The 14,586-nt window shown below is 43.9% G+C and overlaps 1 protein-coding gene across 2 annotated transcripts in view; it reads left to right on the forward strand.

Annotated features, from left to right (window-relative positions):
* Positions 1 to 14,586, forward strand: part of apc2 (APC regulator of WNT signaling pathway 2) — a 193,718-nt gene that overhangs the window by 105,604 nt on the left and 73,528 nt on the right. The window contains exons 5-7 of one of the 2 annotated variants that reach the window (XM_068016183.1): positions 1,627 to 1,735; positions 3,927 to 4,040; positions 13,035 to 13,112. In XM_068016183.1, the coding sequence (XP_067872284.1) occupies positions 1,627 to 1,735; positions 3,927 to 4,040; positions 13,035 to 13,112 (301 nt within the window). The remainder of the gene's footprint in view (positions 1 to 1,626; positions 1,736 to 3,926; positions 4,041 to 13,034; positions 13,113 to 14,586) is intronic. The other variant, XM_068016184.1, reaches the window with a different exon arrangement.

Consider the following 14,586-nt stretch of genomic DNA (forward strand, 5'->3'; position numbering starts at 1 on the left):
CAGGCTAAAAGATGTTTGAGCTACTTTGAAAATGTGGATTTGGAACAGGCTGGAATTTTACAGGGTAAGATCTGAGCCTTGCTCGTCAGGGACTGTGAATTGGCGAAACAAGCATGGGGGGTGGGGAGGGGGTTTGTGGTCAGAAGGGCTGATTCACAGCGTTCCTGATTTCATGATCTATTGCCACCAATCACAGAAAATCAGTACTGCTGCAGCTCGGTTATTGCTAACCTCCACATTTGATCCACCAATCCGTGTTCGCAACCAGCGAGGCTGCTTGGGATGAGCCAGGACTCCTAAAATTTACCTTAAACGGAATCCCATGCGATCTTGGCATGTAGTGGGACAGATCCTGCCATTGAAGGCCAGGGTGGGGGGAGGGGGGGGGTGGTAGGTGAACAGGGGAGGGTTAGGCTCTGTCTCGCCTGGACTTGGTCAGATTGGATCTGTCCACTTGTGAACCCGGATCTACTTTGCATTGACATTCGAGTGCAGACGCATTCCTGAATCACAAGGTATAACAACACCACAGCTGGAATCACATGATTTGGATATAGGATGTCGCTGTCTGTTTCCACCCAGCATTCCACCTGTTACTGGGGGAAAAAAAGGAATAAATCACACCCAAGACGTGCCTGTATATAGTTCATAAATTAACGCAAGGGTGTTGCACATCTTGGCTTGAGATGATGTTAATTTATGACGTTGTAACTTTCTGATACATTACTGCCTTGTAAGACAACTCAACCAAGGCGTTATACCATGTATTTGACTGCTGGCACACTGTATTGTCCATTAAGTATGGATCAGCTGTAACTCAGTTAGTAGCAGTCTTGTCTCTAAGTCAGAAGGTTATGAGTTTAAGTCTCACTCAAGAACAAAAATCACCCCTGATACACTAGTGTTGTTTGTAGGAGTTTGCTTTGTGCAGATTCACTGTTGTGGTTCCTACATTACAACAGTGACTACACTTTGGCTATGAGGTGCTTTGGAATGTCCTGTGGTTGTGAAAGGTGGTATATAAATGCAAGGTTTTCATTTAATGCACTCACTAACTGTACCATCGATTACACTACTAACCTCTACACTGCACAGCCCCTTGTTTTTTTGAAGTGAAGAGAATTTCACATAATGTTTATATTTCATATGGGGTCCATAGGAAGTTTCTGCAAAAAAATAAGAAAAGATTATCCTGGATTAGAGAATAGCAAAAACCTGCCCTTCCTTGCTATCAATTGATCCCTGCTGGAGAGAGTCTGGGTGAGGCCAGAGCCAGGCTCAGCAGCAATTCCACCCACAGTCGAATAGCTTTTCACTGCTCGCTGCCTAGGATCACATGGGAAGAATGGTCACTTGCAGGAGAGTGGCTGGAGCCAGTGGAGTTGCGAGGCTACCATCTTCAGGAGAAGAGATAAGAAAAGTCAGGGGTGGTTGGGGTGTCGAGGGAAGAAAATACAAGTAAAATAACTGGGCGAAACACCATGCAATGACCAGCTGATGAAAGCTTGCTGATGCATAGGAAACCTCCCCACTGAGCTAAGAACTGGCAGAAGAAGTGTTTTGACCTTCTGTGGAAAATGGCTGATTTATTGCTGACGCTAAAATGTCTCATCTCTTCTTGCACAGGGCACTGCTCCTTTTTGAGATTGAAAAGGAAGAGAAAGAGAAAGCCTTTTATTGTACTCAGATCCAGAATCTTGGTAGGCGAGCAGAAGAACTCTCACAAATCAGAAGTGTGAGTATCACTGGAACTCGAAGCATAGAATGAGAGTCCTGGTTCAACTCCATTTCTAACCATGCATTTGTAAGAACAACATAAGAATATTTTGGAATGTAGAAAAGCTATTAGGCCCAAAAGAAGCATTTTTTGCTTTTAAATATCATATAATTTTCCAGCCAAAATGATAACTAGATTTTAGTTTGATTTACTGATCCTGTCCTCACAGGAGACAGCCATGTTTGAAAGGGGTCAGAGAATCAGCGCTGCTTTGTTTTGTGCCCCCATCTGAGAACTGTACACAATTTGAGCGTGGGATCAATTAATTTAATCTTTAATATCGAGTTTACAACCTAACACAAAGGAGCTAAAGAAATTATTGCGAAGTTGCCTAGGCTGACACCTCAGTGCAGTACTGAGGGAGTGCTGCACTGCTGGAGGTGCCATCTTTCAGGGGACTTTAAACTGAGGCCCCATCTGCCCTCTCATGTCGACATAAATGATCCTGTGGCACTATTTCGAACAAAGGCAGGAGAGTTCTCCCTGATGATCTGGTCAAATATTTATTGCTCAACCAACATCATAAAAACAGATCATCTGGCCATTATCACATTGCTGTTTGTGGGAGCTTGCTGTGTACAAATTGGCTGCCATGTCTCCTAAATTATCACAGTGACTACACTCCAACTGTACTTCATTGGCTGTAAAGTGTTTGGGATGTCCTGAGGTTGTGAAAGGTGCTCTATAAATGCAAGTTTTTCTTTTTATTTGTAACAGCAGGTTTCATTTCTAGCCTTTCTGCCCATTTATAGTCAATATCTGAGGTGACAAAGGGATAGATTTTCCAAATTAACATTCCTGGCATGTAGCTCCACGTGAGGAGTGGGCATTATCAGAATGCAGGCCAGGAGTTCAGTGTGTCCCACGTGGTCTTCATCCCACATTTTATTTTACAGTGACCTCTGCAAAACCCTAAATCTGTCAAAGACTTTTTAATAGTGTGATGTTTTAAATTTCTCCTGATTGACTGCAATGGAAATGCATGTAAAACAGGGTGCCAGCTCGCTGAATTTCCCATTTACACAATTGCACAAAGTTAAGGTCTACCCCTCTGTGCCTGACGTACACCCAGGTGGAGGATGGGGCTGGCAAATTAGCTCTAAAGAGCTTCATAGCTTTGCGACCTTCTATCATTGGGTAGGAGTCCTTTCAGTGAACCATGATTTAAACTCAATGAAAGTACGGAAATAAGGAAAAGTGTTGGGCAACTAATCTTGAGGACAGAAGCATTCAGATAAACAGTAACCATAGTAATGCTGATTAAATAGATAGAGAGTGGGAGACAAGAATGGTCACAAAGTAGAAAGAGAGGTTGAAGACCAGAGTTGAGAAATTGTTTTTTTTTCTTGTATCCTATCTAGTAAAGGATTTTAATAAGAAAGCCCCTTTTATAGTGGAAATATTCACATGCTGTTACACGTTTTGGGGCAGGGCAAAGTAAAGGAGACCTGTAACCTTGAGTTGTCTACACTAACTCTTTGACCTCATTGCATTCAAATAAATGCCTCCCCTTTCTACATCAGTTTTTTGGACCTTTTACAATACAGACTTTGTGTGTTTTTTGGCAACAGTAGTTTCTAACTTGCAAGCTAAAAGGTTCTTTTACCATACAATATAGTAATGGCTATTGCAGTCAAGAACAACCCAAAACAAAACATTTTTCTGAAAATAATAAAATCAAAGGATATTACAGCAGAGAAAGAGGCTATTCAGCCCATTGTGCCAGAGCCTGCTTTATGAAAGAATGATCCAATTAGTCCCATGCTCCCATAGTCCTACAAATTTATCCTTTTCAAGTGTACATCCAGTTCCCTTTTGAAAGCTACTATTGAATTTGTTTCCACTAACCTTTCAGGGACTGCATCCCAGGTCAAAACAACTCGCTGCATAAAAGAAATTTCCTTCTTATCTCTTCTCTGGTTCTTTTGTCAATTGTCTTAAATATGTGACCTTTAATCATTGACCCTCATGCCACTGGAAAGTTTTTCTCTATCTGCTCTTTCAAAACCCTTCAGCATTTAAATCTCTCCTTATGCGTCTCTGTTTTTTAAAAAAATAAATGGAATTACACTTTTTCTGAGCTATGTTTTTAGATCAGGATATCACCATGGGTTTTGCTGTCAAATTTATCAGTGTTTTTCTCTCTCAGGTTTCAAAGCATATGGACTTAATTCGGCAGCAGCTACAATATGAAGCCCATCAGATCAAAGCCATTATAGAGGAGAGGTATGGGACAAACGACAACATAACAGAACGAGTGCAGGTAATATATTTGCAATACACAATTTCTTAGATCAGAGGCTTTATCCTTCAGTAGTAATCGAGAAAGGCCAACAATAGATATTGTTCTTCCTAAATATTAATAAATAATCTTTCCACTCTTCTTCTTAGATCTTATTATTCCAGTCAAGAGGGCAGGAACAACTGCATTTCCATAGTGCTTTTAATGTCATAAAATGTCCCAAGGTGCTTCACAGGGGCATTATCAAAAAATATTTGACACCAAACCACTTAAGGAGATAGTAGGACAGGTTTGGTCAAGGAGGTAGGTTTTGAGGAGCATCTTAAAGGGGGAGAGAGAGGTGGAGAGATAGAAATTCTAGAGCTTTGGGCCTCAGCAGCTGAAGGCACAAAAAGACTTGCCTTTATATAGCACTTTTCACAATCACCAGAACTTTCAAAGCACTTTACAGCTGATGAAGTACTTTTGAAGTATGGTCACTGTTATAATGCTGGAAATGTGGCAGCCAATTTGCACAAAGCAAACTCCCACAAACAGCAATGCGATAATGGACAGATAATCTGTTTTTGTGATGTTGATTGAGGGATAAATATTGGTCAGGACACTGGGGAGAACTCCCCTGCTCTTCTTCAAAATAGTGTCATGGGATCTAAAGCAGGCAGATGGGGCCTCAGTTTAACATCTCACATGAAAGATGGCACCTCCAACTACAGCGTCAGTCTTGATTTTATACACAAACGCTGGAGTTGGATTTGAACCCAGAACCTTATGACTCAGAGGTGAGAGTGCTATCAATTGAACCACAGCTGATGGTACAGCAATGAAAACTGGAATGTGCTATAGGCCAGAATTTGAGGAGCACAGAGCAATTGGAAGGTTGTTGGGCTGGAGTCAGGTCTCGTGTCTCAGCAAATCAGAGAAAACAGAGCTGTCCTTGCCCAGCAACTACTTGACAATTTCTGCAGCACCACAGAAGGCTCATCTCCATCTGACAAGCTGTATAAATGAGCATCTTCGAACTTCTTCCCCATGCAAGAATCTTTTTAGCAGACGTTAGGTTCCTTGCATACTGTGGCTATCTTTTGTAACGTGAAGAAAAGAGAGCCAGCAGCCACCTCCATTTTGAAAATAGCTATGTCGCCTTCATATGAAATAAAGACAAAAAAAGTCAATTTCCGTCACAGTTAAAACCCCGCCAAAATCACTTGAAAAGATACCTGAAGTAAGGTCCGGAATTGGCCTTAAGGGTACTTGTGTTTTCATCTTTGGTGTTTTAAATCAGTGCACTCATTGTATGTTTATTTGTACGAACTGATAGCATTTGACAGTGCATTTGCTGCAGGCACTATATGACCTAACAGAGATTGGCAAGTCCTGTGTGTCCCAACTGATGAAATATCTAGGCACAAAGGGAAAGTTTAATCAGGTGTGTCATTTTTACTTCCATTTAGACTATTAACATACCGTGCAACATTTATTCACTGGTCAGATCCATTCTAGGTTTTTGGATTTACTTCGTTTTATGACTCATGTACATAGCAGGGTGGGGACCAGGGAGAGATCAAACTGGTATCAAATTCCCTTAGTATGTGTTGTCAGAAAATGTTCTAATTGGCTTGCCACGATCTCCATTGTGACACTCAAATATTCCCGGAGCATAATACCAGCAATGACCCACCATAACAGACCTGAAGGGAAGAAAAATTAAACTGAGACAGTGCGCCAAGGGATATCTAGCATTGTGTTTGTGCTTAAGCTAATTTAAGACGTTCATATGAGTGACTATTTTAACATAGTGCGCTTGAGTTACTCCAGGGTACATGCTACATGCATTATCATTGCTGCAGTGATAATGGCAGCTTAAGTATCAGGTCACGACTGTCTAAGAAGGTGTCTTGTGGACAAAAATAATTCAGGATGCACAAATTCAGGGTGGCTCTGTGCCATTTCCCGCCAGTGTAGTCCATTTGGTCCATCAAGCAAGCTCCTACCAAAAAACTTCATGGTTCAATTTATTTAATCAATGGGTAGGGTCCAGCATTTCAGTAAGAATGGAGAAAAACTAATGCCAGTAAACTCCTTGCCCTTGATTATTATCAATAATTCTTGATTTTAAATATTGCCCGATCATGGTGCAAGTGCTTAAAACTATGATTACTTTGCCTGTTACATGAGCAACTTCAGCATCCATTGTACACCAGCACCATCCCACAGATAGGAATGAGACAAAGACTAGTTAATCTGTGAATCAGCAGTATTAGGCGAGAGTTTAATGCTGACCAGAGCCCCATGAGAATTTCTTATTCTTCAAATAGTACCAGGGGATCTTTAATGCTCTCTTGAACCACTGGAAGATGCAGTTAGGATCTAGGTTTATCATCCAGCTGGACCTTTGACAATGCAGTACTTCCTAGCACTCCACTGGAATGTCAGCCCAGATTATCTGCTCATTTCTTATATAATGGAGTCACATTTGCAATTTTTGAATCCAGTGGCACAACTCTTCAATCTAGAGAGCTATGATTGACTAATGCATCTTAGAAGGGACATTGAAAGACTTGTGGCTAATAATGGAAGTTGAGGTACAGCAAATTACATAAACTCTACTATCTCCCCGGCCAGTGGTAGGAATGGAACTGAGGCACTGGATTAGTGGGCTCAGTTGTCCTACTCATAATGCATGCCCAGGTTGACTACAAATGATGGAATGATACTTTATTAGGACTGTAAAGCCCAATCCGTTGACCAGCTTCAGTTGACTGCGGGATTAAAGCATCAGGTATCCTGCAGAGGCTTTGGATGCATCGGAAAGCTGGGACCGAATTTTCAAATCGGAGTTGGGAACCCGACGCCCGGATGAATTTTGGGTCCCGACCCATGCTCTTGCGACACCATTTTTAAATGTAAATGCCCTAATTGGGCAGGAGGCGAGCTTGGCGCCCAATTAGAGGTGCCGAACACCTCCAGGAGGTTGGAACTGCCTGCCTGGTACCAGCGGCAAAGTAAGGCAGCAGCCATGTTGGAGGCTGTCACCTGCCTTGCCAAAGAGAGCAGGCAGCTACTTAGAGTGCCAATAGGGTCCCCGGGGATGGAAGTGGCTATGCAGGCTAAATCATGACGGTAGGGCACTCAAACTGGCACAAGTAGGTTCAGGAAAGGTCAGCTTAAATTAAATGGAGAGGAAGTTTCTGAAATCCCCACAGCAAATCTGACAGCTGTGCAGTAAAGTGCATCAGACTGTTTGAGTTCATTGAATTAAAGATTAAAAATTCTAATCGCGACCACAGAGCCCCCTTAACAAACTCCTTAAGGAGCTTAAGGGGCCGTTAATGGCAGTGAGTGGGTTTCCTGTTCCCTCCCCACTATCGGCCCTTCGAAAATTCAAAACTGTCCCGGAGGCATCGAGATCCCTAGACAACTTCCGGGGCCACGATTTTTAAATCCCGCCCTCACCGAGTCCTGACCCTGTGGCCCTTTGAAAATACAGCCCCAAGATTCTCCCTTCTTCATTTCCCTATAGAACTGCTTTATATTCCAAAACTAAGTCCAACTTGACAGTGCACAAATGAAGAGCAGGTTAGTACTTAAAAGGATCTTCTTTGAGCTAAATAAAGTCAATGTGCAACGAGTATAACTCAGACAGCTAATGGAACGACTGCACCAATCGAGAGTTTGAGTGAAGCTGATAGCCAGGGATTCAATCTATATAAAAGTCTAGTGAGGTTAGCTTAGTGATTCTGCAGAGAAGGAGATTCAGTGGGATGCTAATATCCCTGTGAATCTGAACTGGCAGTTATACAATTGAATCACCCTGTTTCCTCTTTTGAGCCAATGGGTCTGATTTTGCCACTTGAAATGACTGCACAACATCACAGTAAATTTAAATATTAAAAATAAGAAGAGGTTTTCACTGGATGCTCAATAATAATTTATTTAATTGGAACATCCCTTGTCTAAAATTTGATAACTAAAGCTATATTTTTGTAACTGCCAATACTAAATAGAACACCACAGAAAATCTCTAATCAGGCATTCCTGGTGTTGAGCAGAGCTCACAGGACAAGCTGTCTGGGAAATCATGGGCCATCAATGCATGATATTCCATCCATTAATTGAAATGGATGGAAGATCAGTGTCTGTGGCCCACAGTTTCAAACAGGAGCCATACCCTGCAGGGAGAATCAGCCTTCGGGAAAGTATAATTCATCCTGCTCAGGTCCAAAATATACCAACCTATACTTCAGTCTTATTTAATTATTGTAACTGCAAACGTTCCCCAAAAAACTTGCATAATTAATTTAGTTTGTTGAGAGCAACTTCAGTTATCCAATTACAAACTCAGGACCATTTACCTATAAATCAGTATTAGTGAACGACTGAAACAGATCAGCAGTTGGTAGGGAGGATGAAGAGGCCCTCCAGGTAATTCAAGGAATATCCTTTCCACATAGAAAGTCGCAGCCTTGGACTCTTCCCCAGCTCACCAACCTCCTGCCAGACCCTTCTGAAGCTCCCTTCAAGTATCTAAAGCCAGCCTTTAAATGAGGATTCTAACAATTTAAATTCTAATCCTTGGGAAAAATGGATCAGCAGCATTTAATGGATGTTCAAACATCCTAGGTCTGAAATTAGGGCCAGCAAGTGCATTTTTCCCTTGTCCTACCTCTTGCCCGCTTGAAACTTGCTCAGGGCTAAGTTCGTGTCCATATGCAGCAAGACCTGGACAACATTCAGGCTTGGGCTGATAAGTGGCAAGTTACATTCGCGCCACACAAGTGCCAGGCAATGACCATCTCCAAGAAGAGAGAATCCAACCATCTCCCCATGACATTCAATGGCATTATCATTGATGAATTCCCCCCACTATCAACATCCTGAGGGTTACCATTGACCAAAAACTGAACTGGAGTAGCCATATAAGTACTGCGGCTACATGAGCTGGGCAGAGGCTGGGAATTCTGTGGTGGGTAACTCACCTCCTGACTCCCCAAATCATGTCCACCATCTCTACAAGGCACAAGTCAGGAGTGTGATGGAATACTCTCCACTTGCCTGGATGGGTGCAGCTCCAACATCACTCAAGAAGCTCGACACCATCCAGGACAAAGCAGCCCGCTTGATTGGCACCCCATCCACCACCTTCAACATTCAGTCCCTCCACCACTGACACACAGTGGCAGCAGTGTGTACCATCTACAAGATGCACTGCAGAAACGCACCAAGGCTCCTTCGACAGCACCTTCCAAACCTGCAACCTCTACCACCTAGAAGGACAAGGGCAGCAGTTGCATGGGATCACCACCACCTGCAAGTTACTCTCCAAATCCTGACTTGGGACTGTATCGTCGTTCCTCCACCACAAGGACTGCAGCATTTCAAGAAGGCGGCTCGCCACCACTTTCTCAATAGCAATTAAGGAAGGGCAAGAATGCTGGCCTAGACAGTGATGTCCACATCCCAGGAAAGAATGAAAAACTTGTATTTTCAAGATCTATGTCAGTACCGACAGTTGCATTGCAGGATGGTGCAAAACCTAAATTACAATTGTTGGTGCTGAGGGGAAGGTTGCTGCTGTATTACTGTTTATCAGATGGTCTTCGTGCATTTTGCTATATTTTGATACCACCTCTTTGGAGTTCTGTTTGAACACCACACAGGAAATGAATTCCCAGGATGTGGCTTCCTCGCTCTAGTAATAATTCTTCATCATAGTGAGATCCTAGTTCAATGATAGGGTGAGTGAATTGTTACCATTTAGATCCACTCTCAGCTATTCCCATTGCCTCTGAGACTTCATTTGCAAAATTATGATCCATGCCTTTGTTAACGCACGACTCGACTATTCCAACGCACTCCTGGACAGCCTCCTACTTCACACCCTTCGTAAATCTGAATTCATCCAAAATTCTGCTGCCCATGTCCTAACTCACACCAAGTCTTGTTCACCTATCACCCCTGTGTTCGCTGACCTACATTTTGCTCCTGGTCCAAGCAATGCCTTAATTTTAAAATACTCATCCTTGTTTTCAAATCCCTCCATGTCCTTGTCACTCTCTGTCTCTTTCCTTCAGCCTTACACCCTTCACGATATCTGCACTTCTCCAATTATGGCCTCTTGCACATCCCTGTTTTTCACCGTTCCACTATTGGCAGCCGTACATTCAGCTGCATAGTTCCTAAACTCTGGAATTCCCTCCCTAAACCTCTCCACCTCTCTAGCTCTTTCCTCCTTTAAGATGCTCCTTAAAACCTACCTCTCTGACCAAGCTTTTCTTCGCCTGTCCTAATATCTCCTTATGTGACTCAGACTGGGATTATACGTTGGGCGGACGGGAGCTGGCCACCGACTGAAAAGTCAGTGGCGATCTCGCTTCCGCCTCGCCTGGGGATCCGTTCCATATTTTACAGGTCACCAGGCTTTAATTGTTCTGAGATGGGACTTCCACCCACTTAAGGGAAGAAGTCCCGCCTCATTGAGCTGCTGGCCAATCAGCGGGCCAGCATCTCTTAGTCCCAGCAGCGCCACTGGGAGCGGTGGCCACTGCTGAGACTGCAGCCTAGCCGACCACAGAGGAAGACATGGACCCGGGACTTAAGGTAAGTTTTGGTTGCCTTGCCGGGGGTAATCGATCGGGCCCCAGTGAGGTAAGGGTGGTCGGTTGGGGGGAAGGGGTGCATGTTGGGTGCTGGGGGTGGTTGGAGTAGTGGGGGCGGCCCTCCATCGGGCTCCCCCCCTACTGGGACAATCAGCAGCCGCCTGGTTTTCCCAGGCGGCTTTTCCTGGCTCCAGGACATCCGCTTGAGACGTATAAAATCCGCGTGGAGGCGGGCGAAGGCCCTTAAGTGGCCGTTAAATGGCCACTTAAGGGCCTTGATTGGCCTGGGGCAGGTGGGCAGTTTTTCATCCCCCTCACCCTATGTGAAAGGCAGCGGAGGCAGGAGCGGGTTGGGAAAGTCTCCCAGAGCTTCCCGCTCCATTTTACGCCACTACCACCACCCCACTCTCCCCCTGCCACCATCCTGCTCATTGGGGTGGCGTAAAATTCCGGCCTCAGTGTCAAACTTTATTTGATAATCCTCCAATGAAGCACCTTGTTTAGTTTTACTACGTTAAAGGCGCTATATAAATGCAAGTTGTTGTTGTGAAGTGCACATGCTAAGTGCAGAAATACGCAGGATTAGTTGCAGGATGTCATGTTAGGCTATAGCAATTCACTCACCTTATCATAGTTATGTGTTCCAGGCACTGACCAGTGAAACACTGCAAGTGAAGGATGGCCAGTGCTCTCTATGTGGAAAGATACTGAAACCCAAAGTCACATCCAATCAGCTCAGTCTCTACTAAAGATTGGTGTCATCCCCTGTCCAGAAAAGATGCCAGATGGTGTATTATTTTTATTGGAGATAAGCAGACTGGATTTGAACTGTAGTAAGGCTTTTGTGATGGGAAAATGTAGGGAGTGAATTAGTATTATAATCCATTATAATCAGCCAGTGGGAACTCATCTTAAAAGGCTATTGGAGTAGGGCAGAGTTCCCAAGTCCCGTCCACTAGCACGTATCAGATAATCACCAATGTATTTTTCCCCTTTGCACTGGCAGAAGGTCAGAACTCAGAAATACCACTCTTTCTGTTGTGAGTTATGCACAACTTTTAATAGAAACATTGCTTATCTGATTAGTTAACAGCGCGTTCTTTGGTCCCAAGGTAAACAAGAGTCTGCTTAACACCTATTGGCCAATTTTCATTCCTCCTCTCCTGAAGGGACTGGTTCTTACGGGCTGGGGGGAAGGGGAGGGCACTGGAAAGCAGAGTGGGGGAGGTGCATTAGGGGTGGTCAGTGGAGGGTCAGCCCATTAATTTGGCAGGACTCACAGTAAATGGTATATTTTACAGCAAATAGCACAGAAGATAGTGGCAAAGTGGTAATGTCACTAAACTAGTAATATGAGGCCCAGGATAATGCCCTGGGGACAAGGCTTCAAATCCCACCGTGGCAGCTGATGTAATTTAAATTCAATTAATTAATTAATTTTTAAAAATCTGGAACTGAAAGCTAGTCTTCGTACTGGCACCATGAAACTATCATTGATTGTTGTAAAAACCCATCTGGTTCACTAATGTCCTTCAGGGAAGGAAATCTGCCATCCTTACCTGGTCTGGCCTACATGTGACTCCAGATCCACAGCAATGTGGTTGACTCCGAAATGGCCTAGCAAGTCACTCAGGGTAGTTAGGGATGGGCAACAAATGCTGGCCTTGCCAGCGATGCCCACATCAACTGAATGAATAAAAAAAATACAAATAAAAGCAAACTATATCATATAAAAGAAATACAAAGTCTTTTTAAGAAGGGTCTCTCACGACTGAAAGTGCAGCAACCTCTCCTGATCAAAGCGTGTTAATTTCTCCAGAAAAATGCAGTGAGTGGGGAATAGTTACATAGTATAAATTATATGTGTAAAATCAATCCCAGTCACCTACACTGTGATTGACAGGGGGAATTACCCAATCATCTCCATTCTGGCTGGGAATAGTGGTGTCGCTGTAGTCAGCCATGGCCGACAACCTTCTGGTATCTCACCCTGTGCCCATTCTTCACTATTTTATTGTGCGGCCAGTCCTGTCCTGGTTGGATGTTCAGACGCAGGAATCACTGGGTAGCAATTAGGAGTGTGAACTCTGGCTGATATTTCCCTCCATAGCTGAAGGCCAATTGTAACTGAGGCCACTAATTGTATTATAATAAAAGCAAAATACTGCGGATGCTGGAAATCTGAAACAAAAGCAAGAAATGCTGGAATCACTCAGCAGGTCTGGCAGCATCTGTGGGAAGAGAAGCTCTTCCCACAGATGCTGCCAGACCTGCTGAGTGATTCCACTAATTGTATTGTTGTTCTGGCTAAAATCAAATAACTCAGGACAGACTAGAAATTGGAGCTGGGGCTCTCTAGTCTAACGCCTTTTGCGCATTAGGAAGCAGGCTCATTGCTTTATGCTTTTTTTCCTGACAGATGCGAATGAATCGAATCCAACAGATTGATAAGGAAATACTTCAGTTCCAGCAGAAGGCGCATCAGAAAGAGACAGAGGTCAGATTCAAAGACGATACCACAGTTTACGTAGGCTGTTTCTAAATAATAACTAGAGGCTAACAGATATTCATAAACGGCAAGACAGTAATTGAATTGAAAGGCTATCTGACCTCAGCTACAAAGCTTGAGTGGTTTATGTCCCGCAGGCTGAATCTGGAGACTGAATCACAGTATTCAATTCACTGAATGCATTGTTCATTAGATTATACTTCGTGAGAGTTGTAAAAATATTTTCCCACCCTGTAGCATCATATTTTTAGTTCCATTGTTATGTTAAGATGCTGCGTGATGAAGAACTTCAAAAATGTATCAGTTTTATGAGGTGGAATCTGAAGGTACATTAAATTTGTGCCCCGTAACTTGGGGATCTACTACATATAACTGAGTTTTTGTTGGAAAACCTCACATGCTGATGTTTTTGTCCAGTTGAGTTCACTGCCATGTATCTACCTAGAACAGAAACATTTTAAAAGTACACTTCAGGTCGACTATTTTTCAGATGGCTCACACGATCTAATCCAAATTTCTAGGCCTTATATTTCATATTCATAAAACAATAGCAAGTCACAATTCAAAAAAACTTCCAAATCGCTAATGACAAGCAAACTACCAAGTTTGGAACTACTTAACTATTTTACATAAAGACAGATCAACTGACCAGAGGAAATAGTCTCTTCCTATGCACTCTACTGAAATGCTTCACAACTGAAAAAAATCAGTAAGATCACCTTCACTGCTTCAGACAATAACAAATTTCTACACTTAATGGGCAGGATTTAGTGGAGCCAGCTCCTGGCACAGGGCCGAAAAGGTGGTGGGATCCACGCCTCAGCCAGTCATGGCCTCCCCTGGGTTTATCTAACAGCACCAGGCCAATTAACAGCCTGCCGCCAGGATTCCTTTCCTTTAAAGACGGGAATCCCGCCTCTAAGAGCTGCTGGCCAATCAGAAGGCCGGCAGCTCAATAGTATCGGCAGCGCCACGAGAAGCCGGTACCGCAGGAGGCCTTGGAACCAGGCCCAGGGCTGGAGACCCGGACCCAAGGTAACTGAGGCGGGGTCGCTGGGTCCAGTTTGGCAGGCCCTTGCGATGAGGGGGAGGGAGGGTGGGCGTTGAGTACAAGAGGAGGGGAGTTCAGGGGGGTGGATGGTTTCCGCCACAGATTGCCCACAGAGGAAAGCCCGCAGGGAGGTCTCGTTTTATTGGATGACCTCCCCGTGAGTCCCCCCCACCACCCCCCCAGCTGCTGGCGTAATTCTAGTGGTAGCGGGAAGAAGCCCTTTTTATATTCTTTCATGGGATGTGGGCGGCTTTGGCAGGGCCAGCATTTGTTGCCCTTCTTCATTGCCTGTGAACTGAGTGGCTTGCTAGGCTGTTTCAGAGGGCAGTTAAGAGTCAGCCACATTTCTGTGGGTCTGGAGTCACATGTAGGCCAGACCAGGTAACGGTGGCAGATTTCCTTTCCTAAAGG

This window comes from Heterodontus francisci, chromosome 36 (genome assembly GCF_036365525.1).
Source record: "Heterodontus francisci isolate sHetFra1 chromosome 36, sHetFra1.hap1, whole genome shotgun sequence".
Taxonomy (NCBI): domain Eukaryota; kingdom Metazoa; phylum Chordata; class Chondrichthyes; order Heterodontiformes; family Heterodontidae; genus Heterodontus; species Heterodontus francisci.